The sequence below is a fragment of the Dipteris shenzhenensis genome, chromosome 19, assembly GCF_047967505.1.
Source record: "Dipteris shenzhenensis isolate YYH24624 ecotype China chromosome 19, Dip_SZ_1.0, whole genome shotgun sequence".
NCBI lineage: Eukaryota > Viridiplantae > Streptophyta > Polypodiopsida > Gleicheniales > Dipteridaceae > Dipteris > Dipteris shenzhenensis.
In genome coordinates this window covers 18,238,897-18,252,012 of record NC_141614.1, presented here as the reverse complement: position 1 = coordinate 18,252,012, position 13,116 = coordinate 18,238,897, and the positions used below count along the sequence as shown (strand labels likewise).

Here is a 13,116-nt window from a genome sequence, read left to right as displayed (position 1 = left end):
ATGCTCGGAGTTTTTTTTTGGGTCTTAAAGGTACAAGAGGGATATTGAAGCGAAACTTCGTTAGTAGCCTTTTGGTTGGGTTTAAGAATTAGGGGGAGTAATTTCTTTCTATAGTGTATAGTCTCAATACGAACTAAGACTTGTACATATGGCAGACATGGACTTTGCAGAGCTGGGTAGAAGTGACAGCCCATTTGCAAAATATGTGTACAAAATAGCCCAGTTCTACTTTGCTTATCATCATGAGGCATACAATATTAAAGGTGCAGTTTCTTTTTTTGAAAATTATTTTCAACTGCTTGATACTTGTTATATCAAGTTAGGAATGATGTATTCTTATGTGATCAATACAGGAGTCTATCTTCACGATCCAGCTGCTCTTGCTGCAGCCTTAGATCCATCACTTTTTACTTATGCAGAAGGAGTGGTGAGGGTTCAGCTAGATGGTATTAGCAAAGGATTGACAGTCTTTGACAACACAAGGAAAAGGTAATGGTTTTTCTCTTTCCTCAACTCACTTTGTGATTGTATCGGTGTTGACCTTGGTAAGTTTTACAAGTCTTGTACCTTCCAGGAATTCACATATACTCTCTGTTTCTAGTGTCTAGCCTCCTCTATGACTCCGACAGATTCAACATGGACCGATCGTGTTTAAATCGTGCTGACCATTTGCATGCGTGCCTGTGTGCTCAACGTACTCATTGATATGTCTCAAAAGTGCCGACCGTGTACCTTCACAATCAATTGACCAATCATGATAGTCCAGTAGTTTACTGTGTCCATGAGTGGGAAAACCTTTGCATGAATCTTCATCATAAAGTTTGGCCAAGATTGGAGCAACATCCCCCAGCCATGTAATAGGAGTTCTGCTTGACGGTCTTCATGATCTTTGGCCTTGCTGTTCTTGATTTTTTAATGGCTGATTCAAGGAGGGATTTGGTGAAGAGTGTATAGCTAGTTGGGTGGGGGCTGTCCTCTAGATCGGGTGGGCTGATTGGATTTCGTATAGTTTATTAGTGCAGGCCTTCCCAAGGCTAGGATCTTGGATGGGACATGGCAATCTCCTTTTTGGGAGTTTCATCGAAAACTCTTGGGGATTATTGCTATATAGTATGCTTAGTAGTTCCTGTTCGAGCCGCATAAGCAATCACTGTTTTTTGCATCATACTAGGTGCTGATACTCTATTGTAATTTTTTTCTTTTTTGAGTGCCCCTGTTTGGTCTGGGAGTGCTATGTTGCCTGATTACCTTTTGCACTCATTATCATACCAACCATTCTGGGGAACAGACCCTTTGGATGGATTTCCCGTGAATTTGATCATAGAGCGGAAGGCTTATTGTGCGGCGATATGAATGAACTTGGTGAGGAGATTGGATTTTGATATCTATGGTTGGCTGGTTATCAATATTCTCTAAAAGTTGGGTGTGGTGAGTACCTTAAATTTGAACATGTGAGGGTTAAAGGTCATCATGAGGATGAATTGAATGTGGGGTGTTTTGGCTGGGTTGTGGAAGTGTGAGTTAAAGGAGGATATATGGGAATGATTGGCTGTGGGCATAAGGGGGCAGACTGTAAAATTGGAGATCTGTAGTGATAGAAAGGGATCTCATGGTGTAGTCTACTACACTGTGGCCACCATCATGTGGGCAGCATGTATGTCTCTGTCAAGCTGGCCATCTTTGCAAATCGTTGTATATAATCAACACGTGGGTAGAGCACATGTCTAGCAAGTACCCCCTATAATGTGTGATTGTATAACTGGCATATCTGTCTGCAGAATTGCGCTTGAACCCTCCTATCAAGTTTATAGCTGTGAATACAATGGCATGCTCCTGAAATACCATTAATCTCTGCCTGTGTATCTTAGTCTTTGGCTTTGAAGTCTCAAGTAATGGGACTTTCCCCTATTCCATACATCTTTGGATGTTCTCATGAAGTGCCAGGGATGTGGATATGTGCCCCATTTTTGTGGAAATCTGGCATAGTCCGATGTCTATGGGGGGAACAAATGCTGCAATGTGTGCCATAATTGCTATGGACCATGCACATGACCTCGTGTGGAATGGGAACGGTAAGGAAAAGCCATATCATCAGACCCATCAACAAACACACTATTTGATACATTAAGAAAATTTAAAGTAACTTAATAAACTCATTTATTGAACACAGAATTTATGAAAACTGAATTCACAACTCAAAATACAACTGGTCGAGGGAAAAAATAAAATCATGATGATAGGTGAATGATCATTGATAATAGCTAGCCTAATGGCATATAAATTAAAAAATGAGCCAATCTTGAGAAGGCAAGAGGTAATCATTTGAGATTAATTTGAATGCAAGAGATCAGCCTGATCTGTTGTTTCCTACACACGACAATGTTGTAGATTTTTCATGGCATTATCTAGAGAAAAGTTTGAAGCCCTCTGCAAAGCATTTAGGGTTGATACCTTGAGGTAATTGACGTGCCCTCCTGTACATATTCACACTGCCACTACATGGGGATTTTGTTGGATATTGAGTAGTGTGGTGTGAACAACTCTTGGGGCACTTTTTACTTCCAATTAAGAGGGTTAAAAACCCCTTATGTTAAGAAGTAATAACCTCATTTTGGAGTTGTACTTTGTAACCTTTTGTCATTTTGTAACAGCACTTCAGCTTCTTGTGCTTTTTGTTTGTGCTACTGCACTCTCTATCTTCCTATATCTCAAATCCTTACTGTTTCCTTCCAACTAAATGTTAGAATAGACATTAAAAACTGAAATTTTGGATTTTAAGGCGACCTTTTTGAAAAACCAGGTTTTGGTGTAGCCTTGCTTTATAACTTCAGTGGATTACCATCTCTGAGAAATGATCGAAGCTGAAGTTAGGTGGATTAACCTTCTCTGTGAAATGATTGAAGCATCATTTTTTTCTAATCATTGTTCTTTCTTTTTGACAAATATGAATTTTAGAGATATGATGACAGTTGTTTGAGCTTTGAACTCTTTCTGACTGTGATGATTAGTCATATTCTTTGATACTAATATTAATTCTCCCAGTTTTTATGGTCTGGATATTCATAATTTTAGAATTTCTTAAAGAGTTGAAGATGAAAATGCATTTTGATGTCAGGTGGGAAGAAACTACACCATGGTGTAATACGCCTCTTGTCAAGGTAGCTGTGACAGCTGATGCTGATCGAATATCCAAAATGTTGAAGGAACGCCTTTTGGAACCATGAACCCATTGTTATGTTACTGTATAATTATTATTGCTTAGTATCAATGTCAAATCTGTCGGTTCATAAAGTACTATTGCTTAGTACCAATGTCATATCTGTTGGTTCAAGGGGAGGCATTTTCTTTCTACAAAGAGCTGTTGAGGTCTTCCCAGTAAAGTTGGCTTGGGGATGATAGTGCTCAATTTCTCATGGTTCTTGGTCCTCTGCAGCATAATATTTTGATATGAATGGATTCTCAAGAAAGTGGAAGGGAAAGACAAGGCAGGCTACTATTCAGAGACTTATCTGTTATGATTATATCAAACTGTTCTAGAAGAGGTGAAAGAAAAAACCAAAGACTAACGTGCCAGGTTGCAGTAGAATTACAATAAAGAAAGGAAATCATGTAAACTTTCAAATGAATTACATGCCTGTATATCATCAGCAGTGATCTAAACTCCCAAATGTGCTGGTCAAAGGGCATTCCACAATTCATGAATAGTACATATATTGTCCTTTTGTGAATTCGTAGCCTCTAGGCAATCAAGAAAATTCTGCTACCAAAATGTCAACAGGTGCCCCTATGTTCCTACATGTACACAATACTTTTCTCTAGGATATGACCTTAGTGCAAGTCCATCTTTTCAAACTGTGCAAACATCACATCTAATCTAATTTTACTCTACCTCTGAATGAGGCGGCTAACTCGAAGCCATCTGCATTGCACATCTCATACTCGTGAATTGAGATTCCTATAATATTGGTCTGTGGCTCTCTTAATATATGAGGTGAGGCGTAAGAGAGTCCTCACTGGTGACATGCTGTAAGAAACACTTCTAAGTTTTTGATAATGTAATTATGTTGATAACATGATTTTGAGAGTCCCAGGTGTATTTGAAGCTTCAAAGCATTAGGATTTGAAGACCCAAAACAGAATCCCCCCAAATTAGACATGTCAGCACGTAGCACATCCAAAGAGCATGGACCCTATGGGGAGAAAGATCCAAATGACTAGAAGCTAAAGGTGATATGTTACATTGTGCAAAAGGACACATTGAAGAGATTGTTAGCTAAAGACCATAGAAAAGCATCAAGGAGTCGGGAGAAGAAGCACTCTGACAATATGTTGCACTTAGCTACGTGGAGGATTCTCATACTATCATAGTCAAATTGCCTATTGAACCTGATCAACATGTCACATTAAAAGAGATTCCCTTGAACTCTAATGATGTCCCTGATGCTTCAACACCAACTGTTGCAGGGAGTGCTCCCCCTGCTGTTCCTTTCTTTAGAGCCCCTTCTCCAAGAAGACCCTCAACAAGATCTCCCACCCTCGCTGCTCAAGGACTTGACTTCAGGGAACCTGATGCTACTGTGAAGGACAACACCAGTTCTCCCTTGAACTCTAATGTTGTCCCTGCTGATGCTTCGACACAAGCTGTAGGGACTCCCCCCCCTACTGTTCCTTTCTTCAGAGCCCCTTCTCCAAGAAGACGCTCAACAAGATCTTCCACCCTCACTGCTCAAGGACCTGACTTCAAAGAACCTGATGCTATTGTGAACAGATGTCCCTTGAACTCTAATGTTGTCCCTGATGCTATTGTGAAGGACAATACCAGATGTCCCTTGAACTCTAATGTTGTCCTTGATGCTTTGACACCAGCTGTAGGGAGTCCTCCCCTTGCTATTTCACATAACAATATCCTTTTGAGTGCACGTGCTCAACGAATTTCTACACCATTACATCCTTGGAAGTATCTGCTGGGAGCTTCCGTGGGTGCCTTTGGCATTAATGGTAGCCTTAACACCTGCGCAACTAACTCAACCATGACTGGCATCTTTGGTGTACGCATACCTTTTGTATGTCTGAGGGAGTCAAATTGCCTCTGTGCTTCCATGTTCATGGCCCATTGCCATCAAGGAAAATGCCATCTTGCTTCGCCATGCAATATTGCGTGGACTGGTAGTATCCAAATCATGCTTGGCTGACCTTATCTTTGGCGGATGAGGGGATTTTACTACCTTTCTTCCACGTTGGCACCTACTTGACTCCAAACCAACTAGCTTGATGCAAACTAGACTTTTTGCCTCCGCCTTGAAGGGTTATAGGAAGACACCATGACTTGGAGACCCAGTTAATTGCTCGAAGCGCCTTCTCCTTCTACCTGCTCTTTTGCGATGCTTTTCAGTGTGGCCCACATGCTCACAAATTGATGGAAATTAGATGTATGATTTTTTGCAAGTCGAATCAAATGAAGGAAGATTGTAGAGGTAGAATGACTCTTGTAAAGGAACTGAAGGTGCCAATTTTTGCATGTGCTATATAACACCTACACGTGTAAAGTGTCCCAATCGTCACTCCCTTGAATGCTTCCTAATGTACCCGACTATGGGATCGCCAAAAGTCTGAAGTCCAACCATATGGTCCAAAGTCAGATCATACTTTTTCCTTAGTCTGACAAATGGCTTGAATCGAAACCATTAACTGGTTTCAATGATATATTACCATTTATATCAGCCAGTTGAAATGTGTTCTAGTCAAAGTCCTTCACAATTTTGAATGGTCCATCATATCTCAATTTAATTTTCTCAGGAATTTCCCAATTTTGTATTAAGCATGAGTACCCAATCTCCTTTCTTAAGCAATATGAATTTTATATTTTTGGGAACCTAAGCTTTTCTGTGCTCTTGGATGACTTGTGTAGTATGTCAACTTTCTAGTCGGTCTTCTTCCAATTCATCCAACTGTTGTTAACAACGTCAAGTCCTCCAGACTCAATTTTCTACTAAAACCTACAGACTAGCGATCACAAATTCTATGGGCACTACCACCTCAGGTCCATAAAATAACTTGAAGGGTGTCATTCCAATGCTCACCTTCAATGCTCTTCGGAATGCACACAAAGCTGAAACTAGCTTTGTGTCCCAGATTGTTCACTTTTTCAAAATTATCAATTTCAAATCCACTTCATGATTTTATCGAACTAAAATTCTGTCTTAGATCCCTTTTATATGGACCCATGAGTGGAAAGTCATTCGAAGAGGATATGTTACGGATGTGGCTGCTTGAATTGAACTCAGTAGAAGAGGTGAATATATATAGCTTTCTTTTTAGTTTCATTGAATGACGTAACTCTTATGCTTACGAGCTAAGTTTTTGTACAGGATATTGCGGTGGCTAGAAGATGTATTGAACAAAAAGGTGAAGATGAGGAAAGCGAGGAGAGAAAAGAGGAGTTGTCTGCTTACAAGTCGATGGAAGCCTCGAAGCAGCTTGTGAGGAGAGTCTGTGAGATGAGATTGCAGAAGCCAGTCTTGGTGACGAATGGCCTACGGATTTAAAGTCCACTTGTTTTCATGAAGCCAATGTGATAGTAGGCACTTTTGAGGACACACGCTCTCTCTAATGGTGTAATAGACAAGTGATGGAAATATACTTCCATAATGACACGTGTTTTTTAAAGTTGTAATACACAAGGGATGGAAATATACTTCCACAAAGACTTTTCAGCTCTCTAATATAATAGAGAAGGGATCAAAATATATTTCCCTCTCTCTCTCTCTCTCTCTCACACACACACACACACACACACTCTCTCTCTCTCTATCCTCTCTAGTCTACCTCTCTCTCTCTCTCTCTCTCTCTCTCTCTCTCAACCATATTTTCGTGTGTGTGTGTGACGGTTGTAACAATGTGTTTCTATCTCTCTCTCTCTCCCTCCATATCGCTTTCTTTTGTACAATCTCTCCTTCTCCCTCTCCCTCACCTCTCTCTCTCTCTCTCTCTCTCTCTCTCTCTCTCTCTCTCCCCCCCCCCCCTCTCTCTCTCTCTCAACACTTATTTCATTAATTTTAGGCTCATATGGACTAATCCTAAAACTCCTTCCCAAATGGAAAGTTTACTTTATGAAAATGTTGTTCGAGAATCAAAAGTTTACTTTTTGGCACTGTCATTTTCACATAATAAAATTTGGACTCATATATCTACATTTGGACAAATCTTTAAACTCCTTCCCAAATGGAAAGTTTACTTTATGAAAATGTTGTTTGAGAATCAAAAGTTTACTTTTTGGCACTGTCAAATTGCCTCTATGCTTACATGTTCATGGCCCATTGCCACCAAGGAAAATGACAATATTCATGTAATGCCATCTTGCTTCGCCATGCAATATTGTGTGGACTGGTAGTATCCAAATCATGCTTGGCTGACCTTATCTTTGGCGGATGAGAGGATTTTACTACCTTTCTTCCACGTTGGCACCTACTTGACTCCAAACCAACTAGCTTGATGCAAACTAGACTTTTTGCTTCCCCCTTGAAGGGTTATAGGAAGACACCATGACTTGGAGACTCAGTTAATTGCTTAAAGTGCCTTCTCCTTCTACCTGCTTTTTTGTGATGCTTTTCAGTGTGGCCCACATGCTAACAAGTTGATGGAAATTAGATCTATGATTTTTTGCAAGTCAAATCAAATGAAGGAAGATTGTAAAGGTAGAATGACTCTTGTAAAGGAACTGAAGGTGCCAATTTTTGCATGTGCTATAACACCTACACATGTGAAGTGTCCCAATCGTCACTCCATTGAATGCTTCCTCCTTTAAAGACCCAATGTACCCAACTATAGGATCGCCAAAAGTCTGAAGTCCAACCACATGGTCCAAAGACGGGGATCATACTTTTTCCTTAGTCTAACAAATGGCTTGAATCGAAACCATTAACTGGTTTCAATGATATATTACCATGTATATTAGCCAGTTGGAATGTGGCCTAGTCAAAGTCCTTCACAATTTTGAATGGTCCATCATATCTCAATTTTAATTTTCTCAAGAATTTTCCAATTTTGTATTAAGCATGAGTACCCAATCTTCTTTCTTAAGCAATATGAATTTAATATTTTTGGGAACCTAAGATTTTCTGTGCTCTTGAATGACTTGTGTTGTATGTCAACTTTCTAGTCGGTCTTCTTCCAATTCATCCAACTGTTGTTAACAAAGTCAAGTCCTCCAGACTTAATTTTCTACTAAAACCTATAGACTAGCGGTCACAAATTCTATGGGCACTACCACCTTAGGTCCATAAAATAACTTGAAGGGTGTCATTCCAATGCTGACCTTCAATGATCTTTGGAATGCCCACAAAGCTGAAACTAGCTTTGTGTCCCAGGTTGTTCAGTTTTCCAAAATTATCAATTTCAAATCCACTTCATGATTTTATCGAACTAAAATTCTGTCTTAGATCCCTTTTATATGGACCCATGAGCGGAAAGTCATTCGAAGAGGATATGTTACAGACGTGGCTGCTTGAATTGAACTCAGCAGAAAAAATGAATATTTATAGCTTTCTTTTTAGTTTCATTAAATGATGTAACTCTTATGCTTACGAGCTAAGTTTTTGTAGAGGATATGGCGCTGGCTAGAAGATGTATTAAACAAGAAGGTAAAGATGAGGAAAGCGAGGAGAGAAAAGAGGAGTCGTCTGCTTACAAGTCGACGGAAGCCTTGAGGCAGCTTGTGAGGAGAGTCTGTGAGATGAGATTGCAGAAGCTAGTCTTGGTGACGAATGGCCTACGGATTTAAAGTCCACTTGTTTTCATGAAGCCAATGCGATAGTAGGCACTTTTGAGGACATATGCTCTCTCTAATGGTGTAATAGACAAGTGATGGAAATATACTTGCACAATGACTTATGTGTTTTCTGAAGTTGTAATACACAAGGGATGGAAATATACTTCCACAAAGACTTTTTGGTTCTCTAATATAATAGAGAAGGGATCACAATATATTTCCCCCTCTCTCTCTCTCTCACACACACACACACTCTCTCTATCCTCTCTAGTCTACCTCTCTCTCTCTCTCTCTCTCTCTCAAGCATATTTTCTTTTGTGTGTGTGTGTGATGTTTATAACAATGTATTTCTATCTCTCTCTCTCTCCCTCCATATCGCTTTCTTTTGTACAATCTCTCCTTCTCCCTCTCCCTCACCTACCTCTCTCTTCTCTCTCTCTCTCTCTCTCTCCCCCCCCTCTCTCTCTCTCAACACTTATTTCATTAATTTTAGACTCATATGAACTAATCCTAAAACTCCTTCCCAAATGGAAAGTTTACTTTATGAAAATGTTGTTCGAGAATCAAAAGTTTACTTTTTGGCACTGTCATTTTCACATAATAAAATCTGGACTCATATGTCTACATTTGGACTAATCTAAAATCTCCTTCCCAAATGGAAAGTTTACTTTATGAAAATGTTGTTCGAGCATCAAAAGTTTACTTTTTGGCACTGTCATTTCCACATAATAAATTTCAGAATATCTCTCTATAATGTTGCACTTAATAGCAATTTAAATTAATAATTTAATAAAAAATAATAGTTTAATTACATTTAAATTAAATAAAGTAATTTAAATGTATGAAAAAATTATATATATGCATGCGTGCATGTATGTATGTATGTATGTATAGCCCATGCATGACATTAATTTACCATAAGAGTCCTCCAAAATCTTCAAGATATCATAATGGTATGAACAAACATCTTTTGAGAATTTAAAAACTCTAAAATTTGGTAGATATGGAGTCACACACGATGCTACACACACTATCTGTTGAATCTTCCATGTTGCCTCTAGCAAAAGCTTCCTGTCAAAAGAAATATTGATAGGTCTTAAACCTAAACACAAGTTAACATTATATTGAAAGTATAATGATGAAAGAGATACAACACAACAAAAGCCACCTCTCTCTTTAAGAGAGTCCAAGGATCTGAAGCTTGGAGTGGTCCCATCTAGTTCCCTGCCTCATGAGCACAGGGACAAGGACTACTTTGTAATCTAAGCCTGTGTGGACCGGCATAAATCCAAGTGTAAGCTTTAATTAAAAATTTAAATTCTAATATTTTTTCCCAAAATAATAATTAAACTCAATTTAACATTATATTAAATATAATGTTAAACTCAATTTGACATTATATTAAACTCAATTTAACATTATATTAAAAATATTATTTTGAAAGAAGCACAACATAACAAAATCCAGCTCCCTCTTTGAGAGAGTCCAAGGATCAGAATCTTGGAGTGGTCCCTAAGATAGGCTTCTGTGGAGGCTAGATGCCACATAAATCAGAATGTAAGATTTAAACAATTTTTTTAAATTCTAATATTTTTCCCAAAAAAATTATTATTAAAATTTAAAATAATAAATAAACTCAATTTAAAATAATATTTTTCTCTAAAAATATTGATAAATTTTAAAATAATAATTAAACTCAATTTAACATTATATTAAAAATAAAATAATGAAAGAGATAGTACACCACAACAAAAGCCACCTCCCTCTTTGAGGGAGTCCAAGATTCTGAATCTTGGAGTGGTCCCATCTAGCTCCAGGGCCTTATGAGCACAGGGGCCAAGGACTACTCCATAAGACAAGCCTATGTGGAGGCTAGACACCACATAAATCCAAATGTAAGCTTTAATAAAAAAAATTAATTCTAATATCTTTCCCCAAAAATATTATTATTAAAATTTAATATAATAATTAAATTCTATTTAACTTTATATTAAAACTATAATTTTGAAAGAGGCATAACACAACAAAAGCTTTATCTTGCTTTAATTTTATTAAAATAATAAAAATGTCACATTAATCTTTAATTAAAATAAAATCAATGCTTTAATTTTAATTGAAAAATACAAATCCTAATGGTCCCATCTAACTAGAGGATAAGCGGTCCCATCCAACTAGAGGATAAGCACAAAGTACTACTTTAATCCATACTTAAAATAAAATCAATGTGCAAAGTACTACTCCAAGCCATACTTAAAATTAAATCAATGCTTTTAAGAAATACATCAAATGGTCCTATCTAACAAGAGGATAAGGGCAAATTATTACTCCAAGCTACAATAGTAAAATGAAAATGGGAAAGTGAAGGAGTACTCATTACTATTACAAAATTTGAAAGGTAAGTACTTATTACCACTACAAAATCTAGTAAGTACATGCCATTCTTTTATATTCTTCTAAACATTATTTCCATAAATTTGAAATTCAAATAAAGTGCAAAAAATTTCCTTTAAACTTTTGAAATTCAAAATTTGAAAGACAACAAGCCTGGCATTCCAAATCACGACATTCCAAATGCATGACATTCATTCCCATTCTTCTAAACACTCCCATCGCTTCTTGATACTTTCCTCTTTTCCTCACCTCCCTTTCTCTTGCTCAATTCAAAGTTCTCTTACCATATTCTCCTCCCATTGGCTTGGGGTTTGTAAGGTAAGTTTGCCTTTCGTTTCTCTTTGTCCCATTCTTTCCTTTCGTAATCCTTTGTCTCACTCTCCTTGTCCTTTGTTTGATTTTTCTATCCTTATGTTTCTGTTCTTTCAATATTTCCCTTATCTTTTTGTTGTTTCAATCTTTCCCTTTCTAAATCATGTCATTTTTTTGGTTTTTCATTTTGTTTTCTATAAAAAAATTAAAAACAACAAAAACTACCATTCTCCTCTCATCATCTCCCCTCTCCCCTCTTAAAAACTTTTTTTTTTTAAATATCTTCGAGAAAGCTCCTCCCATAGGGAGGTAGATTTTTGACTCCTATTGGGGAGCCCCTCCTCCATGGCACCTCTAAGGAGGGAGGGGGGAGAGGAGAAGACCTGTCCCACTCCTCCATGGAGGGCATGAGAGAAACTATAGCATGGCACGACTGCTCGCAGCTACGCTATGCTGCAAGCCCAAACCCTATTGCAGCATGGCATATCTATGGCCACGCCATGCTGCAGCCCCTTTCCATGGAGAGGGGTGCCATGCCTCTCCAATGTCCATGGAGAGGGAGGAGGGGAAACCCTTAGGGAGGGTTTTCACTCCTACAACATGGCGTGACTGTGTCCGCACCATGTTATAGCACCTCTCCACGGAAAGGGGCATCGTGCCTCTCCATGGAGAGGGAGGAGAGGAAACCCTCAAGGAGGGTTTCGCCTCCTGCAGCATGTTGCGGCCATGGCTGCACCATGTTGCAACCCCTCTCTACGATCGCGGACACTGTAGCTCCCCTCTCTTGCATCATGGCATGGCTACAGTTGTGGTTGCGCACCATGCTACAACCCTCTCCTCGATGCTGTGGAGAGGGGAGGAGCCTCCCCTCTCCTGTAGCATGGTTTCTCCATGACATAGAGGTTATGTTTGGTCTCCGGGAGGATGAAGCTCTTGGTGTCTTGTGTGGATACGAGGTGGACATGACTATGCAAGAACCTGGGTTTTTGGGAGTAGATGATTCAATAGAAGAGGTTCTTGCTTTAACATTGGCCCAAATCAAAGATGCAGAGACATCAATCTACTCTGACCTACTTGATGTTCTAGAAGAAGCCTCCACATCTCACTCTAGATAGCAGGAGGCCTCTAGATCCATCCTCATTACTAAAGAGGAAGGGATTGAGCATGATGACTCCATAGTGGTAAGAAACTATGAGCTTTGAATTTCTTCTCTCTTGGTATACTTTTGCTTTAATGGAATTCTCATGTAATGTTGGACTGTTGCAGGAGGTATTTGGGGTCGACCTATTCTCATCTCGGCAACGCCTTGTTCGCAGTAGCTTCGGCCAAGATCACTCACTGGCACATTACCTTGGCCAAGCAAAAGTGCACTTTGTGGTTATCCACAAAAATTTTTCTCCACATGGCACTGATGACCTCCTGAAGTGCAAGGCCTTGTCATGGGTGATTGGTCATGCTGACATCAATCACAATGTTGATAAGGTCATTTTGGTGAACTGCATGGTTGCCCTCAATGCCTTTGGAACCAATTTTCAAGGTATGGCATTGACGGCAGTAGCCATGTCCCTGGCTAGCAGCGACAATAGCGTTGACTCTCTATCGACTAGGTTTAGAGCTAAGAGTGTATTTGGGAATTCAAAGCCCGA

The 13,116-nt window shown here is 39.0% G+C and overlaps 1 protein-coding gene across 2 annotated transcripts in view; it reads left to right on the top strand.

Moving 5' to 3' along the window:
• The window catches only part of URH2 (uridine-ribohydrolase 2), a 41,000-nt gene extending 37,221 nt beyond the window's left edge, over nt 1-3,779 (top strand). Inside the window, exons 6-8 of one of the 2 annotated variants that reach the window (XM_087390512.1) lie at nt 156-263; nt 354-489; nt 3,116-3,779. In XM_087390512.1, the coding sequence (XP_087246638.1) occupies nt 156-263; nt 354-489; nt 3,116-3,224 (353 nt within the window). In that variant the 3' untranslated portion in view covers nt 3,225-3,779. The remainder of the gene's footprint in view (nt 1-155; nt 264-353; nt 490-3,115) is intronic. The other variant, XM_087390511.1, reaches the window with a different exon arrangement.
• Nucleotides 3,780-13,116: the final 9,337 nt, after the last annotated feature.